General features: G+C 42.8%; 1 protein-coding gene and 1 long non-coding RNA gene across 2 annotated transcripts in view; one reads left to right on the plus strand and one right to left on the minus strand.

Annotated features, from left to right (window-relative positions):
- The window catches only part of SECISBP2 (SECIS binding protein 2), a 28,762-nt gene extending 9,572 nt beyond the window's left edge, over positions 1-19,190 (minus strand). The window contains exons 1-11 of the mRNA XM_080972486.1: positions 19,031-19,190; positions 15,523-15,668; positions 12,195-12,456; positions 10,783-10,888; positions 9,397-9,632; positions 8,149-8,212; positions 7,170-7,315; positions 5,649-5,783; positions 1,943-2,044; positions 975-1,115; positions 699-828 (exon numbers count right to left, since the gene is read on the minus strand). Of these exons, the coding sequence (XP_080828612.1) occupies positions 699-828; positions 975-1,115; positions 1,943-2,044; positions 5,649-5,783; positions 7,170-7,315; positions 8,149-8,212; positions 9,397-9,632; positions 10,783-10,888; positions 12,195-12,456; positions 15,523-15,668; positions 19,031-19,060 (1,498 nt within the window). The 5' untranslated portion in view covers positions 19,061-19,190. The remainder of the gene's footprint in view (positions 1-698; positions 829-974; positions 1,116-1,942; positions 2,045-5,648; positions 5,784-7,169; positions 7,316-8,148; positions 8,213-9,396; positions 9,633-10,782; positions 10,889-12,194; positions 12,457-15,522; positions 15,669-19,030) is intronic.
- Positions 12,427-15,127, plus strand: LOC308458518. Its single transcript, XR_013977512.1, has 2 exons — positions 12,427-13,709; positions 14,564-15,127. It is a non-coding gene; the product is annotated as an uncharacterized lncRNA (long non-coding RNA).
- Positions 19,191-21,036: the final 1,846 nt, after the last annotated feature.

Below are 21,036 nucleotides of genomic sequence, written 5' to 3' on the forward strand. Positions count from 1 at the left end.
CGTAAGTTGCCGTCTCTCCTGGCTATGTTGCCTTGTTAAACCTTTCTGTCTGGACAGCCCTTCAATTCGTGGCTGCCTCAGTCGCTAGCAGAATCCGTCAGTGGGCGTTTCTTAAACCTTTTCCAACATAAAAGTTGTTTGACACCCAGTCTCCTCCTACTTTCTCTGCGCGGAAGTCTTCTGCGCAGGGAGGGCGTGGGTAGCGGAGGACCAGTGCTCTCCCCGCTGGTGTCCGGTGAAGAGTCTGGGAGCCCTCTCGCCGATTCCCCCATCTGCCCCTCCTTATCCCTGGTGTTGCGCTGATTTGCTTCCCCATCTGCTGAGCTGCCTCTCTCCCTGCTGGGCCCTTCTCCAGCATCATTTGAGAGCCTTCCCTCCACCTCTAGCTCCGATGTCAGTTCCCTGACACTGACTATCCTTAATTTTCATAAATAAAAACCACCCCCTGGGAAAAAGTAGAAGAGAAATAGTTACACTTCCACTAATCTCTCCTAGACATCAGTGTGTTCAGGAAATTGCAGTTCATCTTTTTTATTTTACTTCACAAAGCTGGCTTCTCTTTCATTCTGCCGGAACTTTTCCACTGTAGTGAATTCTTGCAACGTTTAGCCTACCTCAGGAGATAGCCATTAAAAAAAGAAAGAAAAAAAGTACTCTGAAAAAGCATCATACAATGAAAGCACTCTCAAAACTTCTACCTGAAAGCACCACAGGCTTGGACAGTTTTGATTTTTCCGAATATTGTTTTTGTTCCAAAGCAGCCAGCATTCCTCCCAAATCGAGCTGCACAGGATCCTGACTCTTCTTTCCACTGCTCTTGGGCGGTTGCTGCAGGAGAAGAAAGGGAAACACGTTTCTTCCCCCTTGGTCTTGCATTTTATCTAGTGAGTAAAATTTATGTGCACATGATTCATTCATAAATATTACTTTTGTTTTGAAGCAAGCCAATGTTAAGGTGGAAAGAACAATTTTACCTGCATTTTCCTTTTTTCTGTTGGAGTGGGCGGCACTTGCTTGTGAGCTTTTCTTGCCAATGACGTGTCTGAATTGGGAGCTACCAATTCATTTTGAGGAGAACCAACGAGAGACTCAAACCCAAATTCCCTTGTTCTTCCCTTTGAAGTACAGAAATACAAGACAAATGTGTACATAAAATATTAAGAAATAAAGGGAAATCAGTACGCTAGGTTGTAAGAAAGTATATTAAATGTACGGTAATAATTATAAGTACATTCAAAATCACAAATGTCAACTATATCGGGAAATGATGGGAAGTCTATATATTTATTTTACTTCAGTTTGTTGTTGTTTTATTTTATTTTATGTACCATTATATGATTTTAGCTTAGCTGATATCTAAGTGGAATTAGAAGGTCAAATTAACATTCTAAGTTAAACTAATTTAAGTATATATATAGAGAGAGAGAGAGAGAGAGTATGTATGTGTATGTGTGCAGTTAAATCTGTAATGACATTAATGAATTTCAATAAAGAATTTTTTCATTTAAAAAAAATACAAGACAAATGCTATGAAGGAACAAAGAGATGTGCGCAAGCTACACTCAGATAAATATCTCAAGGGGAAGATTTTTTGAGTTTCTTTGCTGCACAGACCCACCACTTTGACAGTAGCCAGGTTCTACAGAAGAAAACAAGCTCTAGCAGTAAGGACTTCACATTTCAAATCTCAGTGTGCTCTAGAATAGCTGCAGCATCACAAACAAAATCTAAAGAAGTTGCAACATTAAAATGTGAGAACTTGTTTTGCCACCCTCACGTTTCGCGCCCCCTTGTGAGTCACACTAGGCTTTTTGGCCATGCCATAATCTAAAATTTGATAGAGTTGCTGAGTCCTGAAATGGCTGAAGAGTAAGGATTGCCAATAAGGGAAAACAAATGGGGAAGGTAAACTAGAAGACCAAGGTAACTGAAGGTGCCTTACGTCAATGTGCTCCTTGGTAAGTGGCGTTGAACAAAACTGCTTTTGAGTGGGCCTGTATTTTTTGTCAGTAGCAGCTGCTAGGCTTGGAAATTCTTCAACGTCCTGAGGAAATGGAAATAAAGTGTTAACTTAGGCAACATTACACACACAATTTAGATTAAAAGTGGCCTTCCCCACTTCAGCACCCGGCATAGCTGTCAACTTTTCCCTTTTCTTGCAAGGAATCCTATTCGGAATAAGGGAATTTCCCTTAAAAAAAGGGAAACGTTGACAGCTGTGGCACCCCGGACTATTTGATGTGCTAGCATTGCTATGCATCCTTCATATTCTAGATCAGTGATGGCGAAACTTTTAGAGACCCGAGTGCCCAAACTGCAACCCAAAACCCACTTATTTATCGCAAGGTGCCAACACGGCAATTTAACCTGAACACCAAGGTTTTTGTTTAGAAAAAACAACTCGCACATTAACATCTTTTGTCTTAAAAGAAAAACACAATAACAGAGCTTTCAGTGATACAAACCTTTTTTTTACCGAAAGGTAAAAGTTTGCATTTGGCATAGTAAAGGTAAAGGGTAAAGGGACTCCTGACCATTAGGTCCAGTCGTGACCGACTCTGGGGTTGCGACGCTCATCTCGCTTTATTGGCCGAGGGAGCCGGCGTACAGCTTCCGGGTCATGTGGCCAGCATGACTAAGCCGCTTCTGGCGAACCAGAGCAGTGCACGGAAACGCCGTTTACCTTCCCGCCGGAGCGGTACCTATTTATCTACTTGCACTTTGACGTGCTTTCAAACTGCTAGGTTGGGAGGAGCAGGGACCGAGCAACGGGAGCTCACCCCGTCACGGGGATTCGAACCGCCAACCTTCTGATCAGCAAGCCCTAGGCTCTGTGGTTTAACCCACAGCGCCGCCCGCGTCCCTACCCTGCATTTGGCATGCTTTTGAACAATTAATGTGATTTTTGCTGTTGTACGCATGCTGATAATTTGTCTAACCTTGCTGAACTCAAGGCGGCTCACTCCCGAGTAGGAACAACAGACTGGCGGGAGGCCCTGGCGCATCTAAAGTCGACACCTGCTCAGCCCCTCGCTTGCCAGGGTCACCACGGCTCTAAATGCACCCGAGAGCAGAGCAGGAAGGTGGGTCGGGCACAAGTGAGCTTGATGGTGGGCAGGCAGAACCAGCCCAGAGGCAGCTGTTAGGTTTGGTTGCAGTGGCAGATGGGCTTGGTCGGTGACTTGAGTAGCGGTGCCGCAGGCTTTGGGCAGAGCGGCAGTTTCCTGGCGTGGCCCCAAGAGTGAAAATGGTGCCCTAGCAGCACTGGGACCATGCTAGAAGTGGTCAGGAGCCTCCTGCAGAGCTGGAGCGTCAGTTTCACCCCCTAGCTACGGCCCTACTGGGCCGACGGTGCGCATGCCCACAGAGAGGGCTCTGAGTGCCCCCTCTGGCATGCGTGCCATAGGTTCGCCACCACTGTTCTAGATCTTTATTTTTTTTAAGAAATCAAACATTTTATATTGATATGCTTCTCTCTTCTCATCGATAAAGGGGGGGGGGAGAGAAGTTGCTGGAAAACCACATACGACCCCTGAATTATTTGCGACGTGTAAAAAGAGCTGGTGTAGTATACAGTGGTACCTTGGGTTACATACACTTCAGGTTACAGACTCCGCTAACCCAGAAATAGTACCTTGGGTTAAGCACTTTGCTTCAGGATGAGAACAGAAATCGTGCTCCGGCGGTGCGGCAGCAGCAGGAGGCCCCATTAGCTAAAGTGGTGCTTCAGGTTAAGAACAGTTTCAGGTTCAGAACGGACCTCCGGAACAAATTAAGTACTTAACCCGAGGTACCACTGTAGTAGCTAATAGCGCAGGGGTAGGCAACCTAAGGCCCATGGGCCACAACCGGCCCACAGGGGTCGTTTAACCGGCCCCCAAGCCGCCCCCGAACAAAGGCGCCTGCTCAGCAAGTCCCCGCACGCTGCGCTAAAGTGGGGCAGTACGATGCGGGGACTCGCTTCTGCAATGCCTGAAATTGCGTCTGAGCATGCTCAGATGCTGGAAATAGCAGCCGTGTACACGCAATCCAGCCCATAGAGGGATCTCCGCTGGAGTGAACCGGCCCAGACGGGGTAAACCTTGCCGACCCCTGTAATAGCGCAATCCTAACTGTGTCTACTCAGAAGTAAGTCCTTGTCATGCCAGTGGGGCTTAGTTCCGTTTAATGGAGTTAGGATTGCAGCTGATATCCCCAGGATCTAAGAATAAGGAACTCCCAAACTCTGAACCTCTCCTCTGCCATGCAGTTACTAGGTGACCTTAGAGCACCTTCACACTATCAGTAATATGAATATATGAATGCTATTTTATCGTACAGGGTTATGGTAAGGAGTGCAATATGATAATGTGAAATGCTTTGAATGTTACAAAGCAGAATATATATGCTGAGTACTCTTAATTACAATTACAATTTTTATTATTATTATTATTAACAACGAGCATGACCCAGCCAATGCTAAGCACTTTCAAGTCCCATTCTATCAACTGAACAATTAAAAATGTGTACTTCCCTGTCCCACTGGAAGTGAAAATGTGATAATCTCTGGCTGGGGCTTCTGATCAGTGCTAACACAAATCATTTCAGCTGTAGGATACTACATGAAATGCTTCTACAGCTTGCTAAGCTAACTGACTTGTGCAAAAATGCCACAGAGGAAGTTACTATTTCTGAAAAAAAACACACCATAAAATCTGAATTCACACATTCAGATTGTAAAAACAAATCCTTGTGTGGACAAATTTACTTTTTTATCTGTCTGTGATGGGGATTGTCCTGATCCAAAGAAGTTAAAATATGCTTAAGGTATATCATTCAAGACTATCAGACTTGTGAGAGGCCTTGTATCATGACACTCAGATTACAATTATGAATGCCTGTAATTTATACAAGGTTATCACTACCGTGGTACCTCGGGTTAAGTACTTAATTCATTCCAGAGGTCCGTACTTAACCTGAAACTGTTCTTAACCTGAAGCACCACTTTAGCTAATGGGGCCTCCTGCTGCTGCCGCGCTGCCGGAGCACAATTTCTGTTCTCATCTGGAAGCAAAGTTCTTAACCCGAGGTACTATTTCTGGGTTAGCGGAGTCTGTAACCTGAAGCGTATGTAACCTGAAGCGCATGTAACCCGAGGTACAGCACTGCAGACAGTAATCAGAAAGATGACGAAAGATCCCTGCCCTGTGAAGCTTACAATCTAACAGCAGAGGAGACAGGAAAACAGCAACTTTCAACTCTTAAGTCAGATATACTAGTGTAGGGGTGGTGCGTTCCTGATGTTGGACCCAACTCCCCCCAGGCCCACCCATCATGGCCAATGGTAGGTAAGGGTTGGTCGGACATCAGAGAAGCCTTGGGGTCACATCACTAATCCTCACTTGCAATACAGGTTTTTAAAAAATGTGATCTGGAAGTGCATTATGCCACATGGATTGTTAAATGCAGTACGGCCAAGGTGGACTTGTTAGACCTTATGATAATCTTTCAAAATGATTCACTGTCCTATTCGATAGATAAAAAGAGACACTGTGTCTGAGCAACAAGCATAGGTACTCCTTAATATCTGCAACTTCAAGTTGATACACAGTTTGCTTAATGGCCCATACACAAAGCTTTTGATGCAACCAGAAAACCAACTTCAGTACCTCAATTCTTGGAGGTTCTTGAACTAAAGTGATTTGGCTCTGAACTTTCTCTTTCTTTTTCTTCTTCTTCTTTTTCTTCTTCTTATCTGCCATTTCTTCAGCTTCATGGTCATTAGCATTCTCTCTTGTTTCTGACTATTGCAAAATGAGTAAAACAAGACAGGATTTTGAAAAGTTACACTCAAGCTCACATAGCAATGAAAGCTAAAGTTAAGACACTAAACTGACGGAATACAAACTCTATCTTTTTCTCATAAGCCTCTGATCTGGAATTATAGGAAATGAAAACACTCCCTAATATTTCTATCTGTCCACAAAATCTTTGTTCTGTTCCCTAAGGTCTGTTTTGTTACTGTCTGTTTCAGACTGTTCAAATCTCCACTCAGCCATGAAGCTCACTGGGTGAACTTGGCCCAGTCGCTGCCTCTTAGCCTAACCTACACCACAGGGTTGTTGTGGGGATTAAATGAAAAAGGGGAGATCCATGTGCACCATCTTGACCTCCTTGGAGAAAAAAAAAAAGGGATATACAATCAATCAATCAATCAAAAGTACCTCCAGAGGGCCAGGGGACTTTCTGGAGAGGGGAGTAATAAACTTTAGTGCAGATAGCCAAAGGCTTTTCCAAATCTCATATCCATCCATACCACAAACTAACGTATAAAGTATAGTGAACACTGAAGTTGTATATAAAAATATGTCATACATATATATTTACACACCATATTTACTGCACACGAAACTCAACTCAGTTAACATTGTTAAGAGTAATAGAAAAGCTGAAGAGAAATCAACTAAAAGAACAGAAAACTGCCACGTGATTTGAGAAGCAAGAGATTATTAACAACAGGAGTCAGAGCAGCGACAAGAATTGAATCCAGATTAAAAATTATCTAAACAGAAAGCAAACTAAGGCATCAAATAACATGTTCAAGAACATTCAAAAGGAAACCAAACACACAAAAATAAGACAAGCTAGAAAAAGAGTCAAAAGAAGCTTGTTTTCCACCCCAAAGTGGGAGAGACATTATAGTAAGAAGGGTAAATGCAAGAGGAATGTGAAGAGTTTAAAAGAGGAGCTAAAAAGGAATAACAGTTGGAGCAACAGATTTTAATTAAAAGGCTGGAAGACAATCTAGGACAGAAGAAGAACACAGAGCAAGATCATGAACTGAGATACAAAGTAGAAGTCTATTGGAAATGATCAGGAAAGTGGCTAGGCACAGTGCAATGAGGAAAAAGAGAAACTGAGGTATATATATAAGAAACTTTAGCCTCTAAGAAGTGACTGACTCAAGAGAAAGAGTGAAGTTCAATAGACATGAAGGGTGCTACAGCGAATTAAGGGTTTAAAAGAGAAAGGGAGAATTGATGTTTGTTCTTTCTGTCCCATAAGACCATTTTCTCTCAATATATTATTTTTTCAAATAAATCCACTAGGGAGTTGAGTCCAGGACTCTGGTTAGCTGCTATTCCGAAAGACAGTAACAGAACAGTGGTTTGGAAAAACCATCATCCTACCTTACGATCTTTGGGAACATCATCTTCTCCTTTACTGCCAGAATTATTACCGGCAGGAACTGTAGCTGGAGTTGAAACAACTCTCTTGGGAGCTTGCGACAGCACTGTGGCCCAAGACACAGCAGGCCAAGGGGACACCTGAGAAACTGATGTTAGACAGAACAAACTATTCACAGAACGAGACAAAGACAAATCTTTAGTGGGGCTGTGCCAAATGTTCACAGGGTTTTTTCCATTACAAAAGGTGCAATTTTGAGAGATATACAAGAAACAGCAACATTCTATATTGATCTTTCAAATGTAGCTATTTGAATGATAAAATATTGGCCCTTTTGCTTTGATGTATTATGTGCTGAAATCTAAAAAAAAATTACCGTATTTTTCGCTCTATAAGATGCGCCAGACCACAAGACGCACCTAGTTTTTGGAGGAGGAAAACAAGAAAAAAAATATTCTGAATCTCAGAAGCCAGAACAGCAAAAGGGATCGCTGTGCAGTGAAAGCAGCAATCCCTCTTGCTGTTCTGGCTTCTGGGATAGCTGCGCAGCCTGCATTCGCCCCATAAGATGCACACACACATTTCCCCTTACTTTTTAGGAGGGAAAAAGTGAGTCTTATAGAGCAAAAAATACGGTACTTCGGTCCAAGATTTGTATGACACGCTTCAAACAAATGTTTAAACAATTACTTCAAAACAGCCCAGACACTCTCTAACCTCCAAAGGATTTTCTTCAGCCAGAATAACAGGGTTGTTGTCAACTAAGTCCTACTCAGAGTAGACCCACTGAAATTCATGGGTGTGACTGACATAGGTGCATTAATTTTAGTGGATCTTCTTAGAACTTAGCTGGATACATGCCAATACCTTTTCTCTACCCGTTCAAAGCATGCTTAGGCTGAAGTTTGGACTTTAGACCTTAAGTGAACAGAATGCTATATCAACTCTAAAGAAATATTTATTACTACAGATAGCCCTTACCTCCAGGATCAGATGAAGAACTTAACGGTCTTGCTGGGAAATGCTTTTTCGGAGTTGTTTCTCCCTAAAGTGAATATTACAGTCTTTAACACAAAAGCAAGTAAGCAACCTGCTCTGTCTCTCTATCCAATCCATGCAGTAGTCAAAAGATCAAAACTTGTATTAAACTTCCTGGAACTAAGCTCACATTTGAATTCTTTACCTTGGCTCCTAAACTTACAAGGATCAATAAAAGATATAAAAAGTTCTTCCAGTGGAGGTGCAAAAACCTTTGTTTTCTTCAAGTAATTTACCAAAGCTGAAACTCATCTTTAAAATTGTGACATATTTCATCTTCGGGGGGGGGAAATCCAAATAAAATATGGGGGGGGGGGAGTGGAGAGAAAGGGAACTACCTTATTTGTTTATTGGATATTATATTTCACCAAGTCAATAAAAACTGCCTTGAAGGAAAGACGTAGCCTAACTTTATCCATATGTTGCTGAACTTTTGTTTTACAAGGGGCTGATTCCCATGGCCATCATCTTGCACTTATACACACTAGAATTCATGCTTGATCAATAGGTTCTGGGCTTCCCAAACAACATGTACTCGACAAGGATGATTTTTAACATTTGCTAAGTGCCTCCTGGCAGAGGGAATATAAACCACACTGGATTCGTGCACAAGATGTACTGATCTCACCATGAGGGAACTACAGAAATTACTGCAGGGAGAAATAGTACCATGAGTCACCATTTGCAGGAATTATTATAGAAACAGGTACAAAATCTAAAGATTAAAAAAAGAAAGAAAATGAAGTACCTTTATACCCTAGGAGGTCTAACCTTGCCTACCTCTCTCTGTAGCCCAAAATGATTTCTTGTTGAGTTCTATTGTTCCTTCCTTGGGTATAAAAGTCACCAAAACAATAATATTCTTGATGACCTTTCGGAAGATTATCTGCTAATGCTACAGGGGAGAAATGATCTTCAGAATGATATAGGATTGCCTTTTTAAGAAAAGGAGAATAAGGACTTACAAAACTAATGGGACAAATAACCTTTAGGAAAATCTGACTGACTGGTGAAGAATTCAGTTCTAAAGCTAGTCTAACTTGTAACAGGATGTTATAATACTGAAAAGAAAAAGTGTCTATTTACTCTTGCACATTTCCCACAATTTTTAAACATGCATACATTGTTCAGGCAAGTAGCTTCATATTAACATTATTATCATTCAGCATCTAAGCCTATGAAATAGCTAACCTCTTTGGTTATTAGAGCTGAAACGGATGGTTTTCCTGGAGGTTTTGGAGGCAGCTTATCTCCTTCAGCCGAGCCCAATGGCCCCCATGCACATTTTTTAATATCCAACAGATCACTACTTCCCAAGCCTTGCAGTTTTGGAAAATCTGAGAGGGTAATTTCAAATGCAGGTTCCGGAAGACACTCGGCAGCTGGAATTTGCTTGAACTTCCCATTTGCTGCTTTAATGGGTCTGTCTAATAAAAAAAAGAGAGAGTGTTTATATGCAAAGTAACATATTTCTCCACGATATGTAAATAGTTTATTGCTTTTAGTAATCATTACACATCACACAATGCTTTTTAGCAAAAAAAAAAAAAAAAGTTTATTTACTCTCTCATTCATACTTGGATCCTGCTTCACATCCCAATGAGAGCACAAAACAGCTAACAATATCGCACAAGCATAAAATAATGAAGTTAACAACATCTTAACCACTTATAATCAGTAAGTGCTGATCAATAAAAACAAACTGGGTAAAAATGATACACCCAGCGAGGGGGGAGCTACAAAACTAGCAAAAGTCTTGCACTTTAATCCAGTACAAGTTTCAGAAATATGCCACTTTTGGTCGAAATTTGGCCTCCCGAGAGAGGTTTCTCTTGCCCACTCTCCTATGAAGTCCTTTTACATAAGGCCTTTGCCTTGAAACATTCAACAAGTATTTCAATGAACTTTTTCCTGTTGCATAGCTCAAGGACCTTCCCAACTCTCTCCTCTTCTTGCACGGCCCCTAAACCTGTTCTGGGTGTCCCCCCCCCCCCCCCAAAAAAACACCATTCTGGAGCAGATGGGAGGGCTGAGCAGCGAGAGGATAGTGGGGAGAATGCAAATGGAAATTATTGCGCTAATGGAACGAGTGTACTGGGTGCCAATGAAAATTACTCCCAGGCATACATCCACACTGTATGTAATTGAGTTTCATTGCTTGTATTATTGAGGCTGCTAGCTACCTTCAAGAAAGGTAACTTAAAAAAAAAAAAAAAAAAGGGTTGCGAGACACCAAAGCAAATCCTTTTAATTGCTAAAGGGTATGCAATATTTTGGGACGTGGGTGGTGCTGTGGGTTAAACCACAGAGCCTAGGACCTGCCAATCGGAAGGTCGGCGGTTCGAATCCCCGCGACGGGGTGAGCTCCCGTTGCTCGGTCCCTGCTCCTGCCAACCTAGCAGTTCGAAAGCATGTCAATGTACAAGTAGATAAATAGGTACCGCTCTGGCGGGAAGGTAAATGGCGTTTCCGTGCGCTGCTCTGGTTCGCCAGAGGCGGCTTAGTCATGCTGGCCACATGACCCAGAAACTTCTACTCACACCAATGTGCAAAATACTGGAATTGTTACGGTAGTACCTGATTTAATAGGATTTCTTCCATGCAGAGCTGTGTAAGGTGAACTCTCTGTGGATCCATCAGATCTCTTACTCTCCCATTTGGATTCATGGTCTTTTGAGCGCCTCTGTACAAAATAATAACACCACCTTTCAATCTTTTTTAAAAAGGTCTTAATCTCTATATCTATATCATCTCTATATTTATATTCCAAACAAAATAAAAAAATTCCTTCCAGTTAACACCTTAGAGACCAAATAAGTTTATTATTGGTATGAGCTTTTGTGTGCGTGCACAAAGCTCATACCAATAACAAACTTAGTTGGTCTCTAAGGTGCTACTGGAAGGATTTTTAAAAAAAAAATTTAAATGGCATACCAACACGGCTACCTACTTGTAACTAGATCTATATTCCAAATTATATCAGAGCATAATTTCAGTACACAAACACTAAAAAGTAACACATAATGGTATCTGTTGCTCAAGAGCAAATGCAAAAGGAATATTTTTTTATCTGTACAATTTGTTTTTTGCACTTTTCAAGATACAAATAATGTTAAAGTTGTCACTAGAGATGCATTAAACATCCATGGAAGCATTGCTAGGAGCTTCTCTTAGCTATTATCCAATATTGAATTTCCTGATAAATTCAGGGTTTCAGCTAACTTTGTCTAGTTCCTCTAGGCATGTGGTCCTAGCTTACGTATATCTTTCAGTAACCCCTAAAAAAGCCACTCCCAATCCATCTGTTGGTCCACTTTTCATTTCCAGTGCAGTTTTCTTCAAAACGCACACTAGGAACGTTGGCTGATTACGACAGCCAATTCTTGCTTCAGCTGTAGAGCATTTTACAAAGCTCATGTTTCTCACAAACTGTTGAGTAGCAGAGGGAAAACTCAGGCCTGGTACTTCAACAGGGCTATGTTTCTGCGGCAGTGTATTTGCTAGACTAATGAAAGGTAGCCAGGCTGCTCCCTACCTTGGATAAGGTTTCATTTGTGCCCAAGCAGACTGTTCCACTAAAATCTGCAGAGCAAACCTGGGCTATGAATATTTCACTGAATTTTAACAGCTAACAATTTGTTTCAGCTTTATAATATTAGCCAGTATATCTATCCTGTAGAGACCGCGGCCACTGTTTGGTAGAGTCAACCCACCCACTCCCCATACAAAGAGAATCAGAAGCTAGTTATGATCAGTGCACAATCACTGAATATCCCGCACAGATCCCTAGTAACCATAGGCACTGGCAGGGACCAATGAAAGCTGAAAGACCCAATGTGGGGGGGTGGGGAAATGCTGGGGGGGGGGGCGGAGTACTCCAACTCTTTGAAAATGGAGCGCTAAACAAGCCTGCTATTACTGCAGTCCAGTTACTGATGCAAGCTGTAGCAAGACAGAAAGGCGTTATCTACTAGGCTGTCTTCACTTACCTGACAAAAAGCTGCAGCATCTTTTCGGATATGAGGAGTCTGTTTGGCAGAGTCTCTGTCCTGTTTCGAAGAGCTGTAAAGCTTAGGGCTGTTGTTCGGACACTGAAAGTTGGTAACTGCATATACGTTTGGTGCAGCATTAACTGAATAAGGAGAACTGGTATACTCCCCAAGCGAACTACATCCCATAAGGCTCTGAGATCGATATTGAGAATGAGAGGTGGCAGTATCCCAGGGTGCATCTTGAGTATGTGTCTGTTGTCTAAATTAAATAAACATATTATAATTTTTTTAGTGGGACACATGACAAACATGACAAGGTTTGCAAGGAAAAATAGAATGAAAACAAATGCTTGGGCTGTAACAGAATTTATCATATGATTACAAAACAATTGCTATTTAAGCCATAAGCATAATAACCAATTTATTTTACTAACACAGGAACCCCAAATCTGCCTTGGAGGGGGTGAAAATCTGTCTCTGCGCAGCTCTGACAGCTTCCCCACCTCCCCTGGAGGTGGGGGAATGAAGTCCTGCCATCAAGGAACTTCATGCAGTCACCTGAAAGCTGGGCAGAAGCTGGCGGCGATCAGCAGAAACCCACAAAATAGGGGTGGGGAGGGTGAGGAGAGTGGTCCCGGGGGCCAGCCCTGCTGCCCATCATATGATGGTAGGTGTGCTCCAGGTTTCTTCACTGTGCCAGCCTGGGAGCTGGTACAGGGAAGGGGCAATATTTTCTTTCCCACTTTCTGTGCTGACTGGTGCTACTCCAGTCATAGCCAACCAGGCGTTTGGATTGTAGTCCAAGCATCCTTTGAAAAACAGTAAGCATAAAATGGTAGTGTTCAAAATATGTGGTGTAAGGCTGATCTGTTAATCTCAAAGGGGCATGCATCAAATTTGGAGTATGGAACTTCTTCCCTAAGCTGCAAGCAATAATATAATGAAAAGGTGTACATTATATTCAAAAGGTGATATCCTATTGCTGATCTTAGTGATGTTGTGCCAGTAAAAAGGTAAAGGGACCCCTGACCGTTAGGTCCGTTAGGTCCAGTTGTGGACGACTCTGGGGTTGTGGTGCTCATCTTGCTTTATTGGCCGAGGGAGCCGGTGTACAGCTTCTGGGTCATGTGGCCAGCATGACTAAGCCGCTTCTGGCGAACCAGAGTAGCACATGGAAACGCCGTTTACCTTCCTGCCGGAGCGGTACCTATTTATCTACTTGCACGGCGTGCTTTCGAACTGCTAGGTTGGCAGGAGCCAACTAATTACGGAAGAGCTAGAAAGAATTTTTTTTGCAGATTCTCCTTCTCCCAAGTAGTCTCCAGTGCCCTTCAAAAATATGTCCTGGGGTGGGTCGGGGTTCCCCTTTCACAATAATTAACTTTTAAAAGAGCATGATTTTGCCTATGGTGATTAAATAGTAGACTATTTTTTTTAATGGAAAAAAAATTAGAAATCCCCAAGAAGCTCCATTGCTTCCAATGAAAGTCAATTAGCTCCCCACCATCCCAGGTACCGTATTTTTCGCCCTATAAGACGCACTTTTCCCCCTCCAAAAATGAAGGGGAAATGTGTGTGCGTCTTATGGGGCGAATGCAGGCTCCTTGGCTTCAGCGAAGCCTGCGCTCCGGAGGCTTTGCGTTGCTTCCGCTGAAGCCAGGAGAGTCTGCTCTTTGAGGCTGGCGGTGGGGGAAAGCAGCGCTTCCCCCATGGCCAGCCCCAGAGGATGGGGGGCAGCGGGAAGGCGCGCGACGCCTTCCCGCTACTCTCCAACCCGGCTTTGAGGCTGGCAGTGGGGAAAGCAGTGCTTCCCCCATCGCCAGCCCCAGAGGATGGGGGGCAGCGAGAAGGCGTGTGACGCCTTCCCGCTACTCTCCAACCCTCCTGCGGGCTTTTGTGGGAGATGGGGGAATTTTCCCACAAAAGCAGGCAAAAGCCGCACGCTCTTTAAAGGAGCTCCGCTGCTTCTGCTGGCTTTTCTAGGAGGTGGGAGAATTCCCCCACCTCGTAGAAAAGCCCGTAGGAGCCACGCAGCCTTTAAAGAGCGCACCGCTCTTGGGGGCTTTTCCCCGAGGAGGGAGAAGGGACTGACTGGCCATTTCAGTCCCTTTTCCCTCCTGGGCGAAAAGCCCATAGGAGTCGTTCACGGCTCCTGTGGGCTTTTGCGGGAGGTGGGGGAATTCCGCCACCTCCTGCAAAAGCAGGGAGAAGGTCTTGGAGTAGCGCACAGGCTGCGTGCAGCCTGTCCGCTGCTCCCAGAGCTGCGGGGGGGAAATCATATTTTTTCCCTTGATTTCCCCCCCTGAAAACTAGGTGCGTCCTATGGGCCGGTGCGTCCAATAGGGCGAAAAATACGGTACTTGAAGCTATATCTTAATCACACACAATTTAGAGCACCATGTTGCAAAAGAGCACACTGCATTCTGAGCATTTAGAGCTTGCTTTAGGTAAATGTCATAGAAAAGCATGGTAGCCATATGACTACTGTAGAACTTATGATACACCTCCCAGGTATGCAAGCCTTAGGGGCTGGGACTTCTATCACAGACAAATAACCCCATTTATAAGGTAACATGATTCTACACCCCACCAAAGAGCATGGTATTATTACTACTCAATACACTGTGTTTTGGGGTCTGTTCTTGGGGAAAGTACTACAATTGATTTAATTTGTTCAAATAAGTCAACCCCCTACACATCCTTAGTAGCCATTAGACCAGGCTTCCTCAACCTTGGCCCTCCAGATGTTTTTGGCCTACAACTCCCATGATCCCTAGCTAGCAGGATCAGTGGTCAGGGATGATGGGAATTGTGGTCTCAAAACATCTGGAGGGCTGAGGTTGAGGAAGCCTGCATTAGACATAAAATTATTCTTTCTTACAGGAGAAAAAAAACTGAGCAATTGCTGCTCAGTTGTAGTTATTTAAATATATGATTGCTAATATGCGGATTTTAGATTACTGAAAAAAGTTGCCAGAACAAACCCCCAATATGTATACCCAAAACAATAAGGACAGTTTAAAACTGTGCAGGTACCACCTTCCCACAAAGCAGCAAAGAGAGATGGCTTTGAGAGCAAAATCCCAGTTACAGTAATTCCACATGTAATAAAACAAATGTTTAGGGATCAAAAGCCCAAAGTCACCATCGTCTTTGAAATGTGTCCCGTGAGAGGTGGGTTCAATGTTGTGGCCTAAAACATTGAATGAGCTTACCCAATTAATGACCAAAATGCACTTAACTTGCCAAACAGCTAAGGCATCTAAATTAAAGACTTAGGTACGTTAACAGTCCCCCAAGAAATGAGACGTAGAAGGGTACATACTTATCCACTGGTGGCTCTTGAACATATGGGTAGCATGTACCATAGTATGTAGGAAAGACACATGCTTCTGAGGGTTCTGACCATGCCACTGTTACTGCCGCATATTTGGGGACAAACGGTTTGACCTCTGCTGATAACTTGATGCCCTGAGAAACAAAATGGGTTTTGGCTACATGCACTTGGAGATTAACCAAAATAAGTGAAAAGCCCCATCTATGTGAACCAAACTGTCACACAAGAAGGAGAAGCTGGTGCCTTGTTCTTCTGCTCAACCAAAACGAGTAGGAAAAAATTAAATCTGTAACAAAACACTGAAAAATGCACCAAGAATTTTAGTGCTTAAGCAAACTGCTGCTTCAGAACAGAAGTTTCATTTTACTTTTTAATGTAAAAACTCTGAGAGTATCTGGCTGCAGCACATGCAACATCTCAACTTTGCATTTATAAGGGGGGTGGAAACTAATCTCTGCAGCTGCAGAAAATACACTATAGGCAGGCAATACAGACGCAATGCTGGTTTAGCTATTAAGAATGATTAGGAGACTAGAAGCAGGCTTCAGGCTCATGCGTACCCTCCTGGCCCCAACTTCTCCCCTCTCATGCAAGAATTTCTCTCTTAGACACACACATGCCTTTACCCAGGTTCAGCTTCTTGGTGTGACATAATGCTAAAGTTGGGGAAAGGGAAGTACAGAGAAGTATGAAAAACAAGAAGAAGAGCCTGCTTCCCACTCCCAATACCATCACCCTAATTAATGACCAACTAGCATTACATCTGCACTGGCCCTACAAGAATCTAAGAGAAAACAAAGCATTCAGCTGACAGTCAAAAGTCTGTTCACTGAACACCCTCTGGTGGTTGTACTTGCATTTGAAACAGAGGGACAACTGGACACCAAGGGTAGTATTAAATGCTAGACCTACTCAAGAGTGGGCCCATTGAAGCCAATGGCCATTACTAACTTGGGCTCTTGAATTTCAACGGGTCTACTTTGAGTAGGACTTAGCTGAAAACAAGCCTAGAGGTTTAGTCCATAATATGAACAATTGTGTTCTGCAGCTCATTAAAAAGATGGTTGACCAGAATTTTGGCAAAGGTACCCTAATATATTAGAAGAGAAATAGAAACCGTGTACATATAGTTGCACAAATGCCGAGTTTGCTGGATACCTTATTATATTTGCCTGACCTATTTGTATTATTACATCAGGAACGAGTGTTCAGATTCTACGGCAAAAAATACGTTAGAATCACAGATTTAAAAAACTTTGTAAAGCAGCACCTGCTCACCACACGCAATATAAATACCACCCATATGTAGGGTGAACTTGTGGCTTCCCAATGTTGCTAGACTCCAGCTGGCATCATCCCCAAACAATGGGCATGGTGGTTGGGACTGCTGGATCCTAAAGTCCAACAACCTCTGGCAGCCACAGGTTTCCCACTATTACCATTAGGGAAATGCTATGGTTTTAATTATACAGAATTTAGGTTTATATAATGGCTAAAATATGGAAAGCTACTTCATACAGAGTCAAGATTATTGGTCCATCCAGCTCAATATTGTCTACACACTGCCAGGAAGCAGCTGTTTCAGGCAAAAATAGTTCCGAGCCTTACCTGGAAATAACAGCTATTGAATCAGGGATTTTCTGCACGCAATATAAGTGTTCTACTACTTGCCCCAATCCAGCTGTTCCCCAGCAAAGGCCCCAATCCAGCTGTTCCCCAGCAAAGTGAATCTAAATTAGTCAAGATTAAGCTTTCACACTTGATTTCAAAGCAAAACTGCAAATTGTTCATTTGTTTGTTTCTATCGTATCATTTAAATAGGTAAAAACAGGACACTTCTACTCCAGGCTGAGTGAAAAACTTTGATTAACTGCATTCAGAAAAGGAAAATATTTGAAGCTATTCTGCAAAGCACACATGGTCAAGAGTTATGCTGGAGTGTATGCACAACCTATCAAATTCCATGTGAAGAACAAGATTTTACTACTTCTCCCCATGGGAACATTCATCTCTAGCAAAGCAAAAATAATGCGTAATCATTGAAGCTACTAGGCATAGTCTGACACGAAATTCGTAACAAAATCCTAGTTATCAAAATGGGTAATTGCTTCTAAAAACTTAGGCCATGCTGCAATAAAGCAGTAAGCATTTGTACAAAATGACACATTACATGCAAACAAATAATAGTAACCAACTATTTTTGCTTAGCTTGCAAAGCCTAGGGTAGTGTAGAGGAGTGAAAAGAGCAACTGTGGGAGGTGTTTCTTTTGCTACCATTTTTCTGCTCCACAGCAATTTATCCTCTTTCGGTGTTTGTAAACTATATCTGCACTGAAAGGAAAGCACTAGCACCCAAAACTGTCATACCTCTGGAATTTTATTCCTGGGAAAGAGGCAATTCCTGGGAAAGAGGCAATTCTGAAGGAAGCAAAAGCTGCTTCCCAAACCAGAGCCTTATGACTGACGAAGTCTTGACCAAGTTGGTTTAGTTCAAATCTATTTGGCCAAACGGTAATGTTGGGTTTCTGCTACCATATCAAGAAAGGTGATCTGTTTTTGTATACGTATTTTATGTGCACAAAGTGCTACAATAGTTTATACTGTGTTCTTCAGAAGAAGGGTGGTATAAAAATTAAATATAAAACAAATAAAATAAAATAATAATAAGTTGATGACTAGGACACACGACGCAGCCAGTATTCTTAAAACAAGCTGCTGCCATTCCTCTCCCCTGTCAGAGGTCTTGCCTGCGAAGACGACAACAGTTCAGGAGGTGAAACTTGTATTTTGCGCGTTTGGTAAAAAAAATTCAACATGTGCTCCTTTCCCTATCGCACAGCCACTAAAAGCAAAGCAGTGGTGTCCTGAAAAGAGATTGGTGGTGGCAAGCAGAAGACATTGAAGGGGGGGGGCAGAGAGGAAAGGCTTAAAACCCCGGGGGGGGGGGGGGAGCAGTCCTTTAAAAAAATTCTGGCTAATATACTCAATATTGCACTTCTTCCACGACAAAAAAAAAAAAAAGAGAGGAAAAGGCTTGCAGTGCCTTCTCCCGATGACAACACAAAAAAACATGCTATATCAAACTTATTATTATTATTATTATTTTCTGAGCACCACTTGAGAGGGGAGGCTTGTTTTTTGCTCTCTGCTGTTGCTGTCCCTCATTTTCCTTTCTGCAGAGAGAAACAGACTTTCTTCGGGGTGATTGGGATTTTTTTTATTTATTTATTTAAAGGGCATCCCTCCTCCCCCCCCTTTTGGTTTGTTTGTTCAGGCCTCCTGCCAGGACCTGAGCCATAGACACACACGTTAAGCGAGAGCAGGTTCAGCGGAGCCACTAGAACGGAGAGCGCCTTTGCCTTTCCCCTTCCAGGACCTCTCCGGCCGCCGTTTACATAACAACCAGCCGCGGCGCGCGGGGAGGCTGGAGGGAGCCGCTCTTTCGCCTTCCGTTCTCCACAGACCCGGCCTCGCCGCCGCCGCTTCCCCGCCTTACCTCGCTGCCCGCTTCCCTCTCTGAGGACATGGCGCGGGTGGGGGGGCGACAAAAGGTCAACGCCCCACCAACGGCGGCTTCCACCCTGCCCTTCTACCACCGGCCCGGCGGCGCGCACTAAAGACGCGGCGGGCGCGCGACTCGAGGGTTAAACCCCACAGGCCGCGGCCAATCAGCAGCCGCGCCCCGGCTCGCGTGACCGCCGCCATGACACCAGGGGCAACAGGGAAAGGCCGGCTTAGCTCTACCGAAACCGTCGCGCCTGTTTAGCGTCTCCTAATGCGGATGATGGGCAGCCAGTTTTTCCACGCTGCTTGGGATGATTGTTTATATACGAATAACGGAGAGCAAGGAAGGGAAGTGGTTTCAGCATATGGCATGATCTGGGTTGTATCAATATACCTTATCAATATTATTGACCCATTACCTTCTGATTCCTCCAACGAAGAAAATAGTTGGAACAATAACAAAACAGCTGCAGTAATAGGAAATCCGTGCATTATAATTTACCAGATTCAACTAGGAAGTGAGTTTCGTGTATATGCAGAGCTTTCTTTATGATGTCTCATTATGTAGTATTTTGAATGTTTTTAGTCATAGTTTGTGCAGTTGAGGTTGCGTCTGTGTTTACAATTGCACCCAAAAAATCAATAAAACTAAACTTCCAAACTTTTTTTTGTGCCAAATATATTTGTCTCATAATTTAATCAGTTGTCTAAAGGACAGTCATGACTTACTGCTATGAATGCACAGACACCACTTTCCTGTTTCTTATCTAACATATACTATAAAAAATGTGTTATATCAATTTTAGCTTCACCGCATAGGCAGTGTGTACAACAGAAATTTTGCAGCTTCAGTCTCTTGCGAGCTACAAAAATGAGCAATCTTTATAGATACAGCATTACTAATGGCAAACATTTATGCAGGTTTTAACAGAAATTGTTTTACTTTTAAGAATTGTTTTTACCCATAGAAATTATATATAATTTTTATGGGTAAAAACATACACATACATCCATATTTTTTATAAAATCATTTATACTCTGCATTTTTGGATGTAGCCCACCCAAAATGTCTTACAACAAAATACACTGAATGATAGCAACTGTATTAATAATACTCTATTATTAGGGCAGTTTTAAACAAAACACAGAGCTATCCTTTCAGAATTGGTCACCAAGATAAAGTATGAAACAGCCTAAAAATAATTTGCCAAACAACAGTTTCTGTATTTTGCAGTGCAGCCTTTTATTGCTCTGGGCATTATTGATTTCCATTTGTGCCAATATCTGGGGAAGTGAGCTCCCAGACTCACTTCAAGGTGTTAATACTGGCATATAAAGTTCAAAATGGCTTTGGACTTCCTAACTACAGAGCACCTATCCAATGTCAACCACCTTGGACCCTACATTCAGTATGCGAGTTTGGTGGTGCCACCACTAGAGGCTGGAATTGACCCAACTGCCTTTTCAGTGGTAGCTTCTCATCTGTGGCAAGGCATGCTTCCCTCAGTATTTGGCGTTCAGTAGGAATTTAAACACATTCAGTTTACCCAGGCGTTTGATGGCTGTTCCTGGCACCCCTGAAATCACTGGTTGGATGTCTATATAATGTTTTTTTAAAAAATTGATTTGTTCCTGGACTCATTTGGAAGGGTGCAATATAAATAAGTAACAGTAAACTGTACAGCTGCCTGCTTTATTTCTGTCATGCCACACCAGAGATGTCTAAGGCTGTAATACTAAACATACTTACCTAGGAGTAAGTCCCATTGAATTGAATAAGGCTTGCTTCTGAATAGACCTGGCTACAACTATAGCCTAAATCAGCAGTTGAATTCTCACTGCATCTGTATGGGGCAGGGCGTGAAGGTTGCAACACAACAGTGACATAGGCAACAATGAAGTTGGATTTTATAGCACTGCCATTTTGAAAATTACATTAGGAAAGGTATGTGATCTAGCATTTACCGTATTTTTCGCTCTATAACACGCAGATTTTTT

This window comes from Podarcis pityusensis, assembly GCF_964106645.2.
Source record: "Podarcis pityusensis genome assembly, chromosome: 11".
NCBI classification, from domain to species: Eukaryota; Metazoa; Chordata; class Lepidosauria; order Squamata; family Lacertidae; genus Podarcis; species Podarcis pityusensis.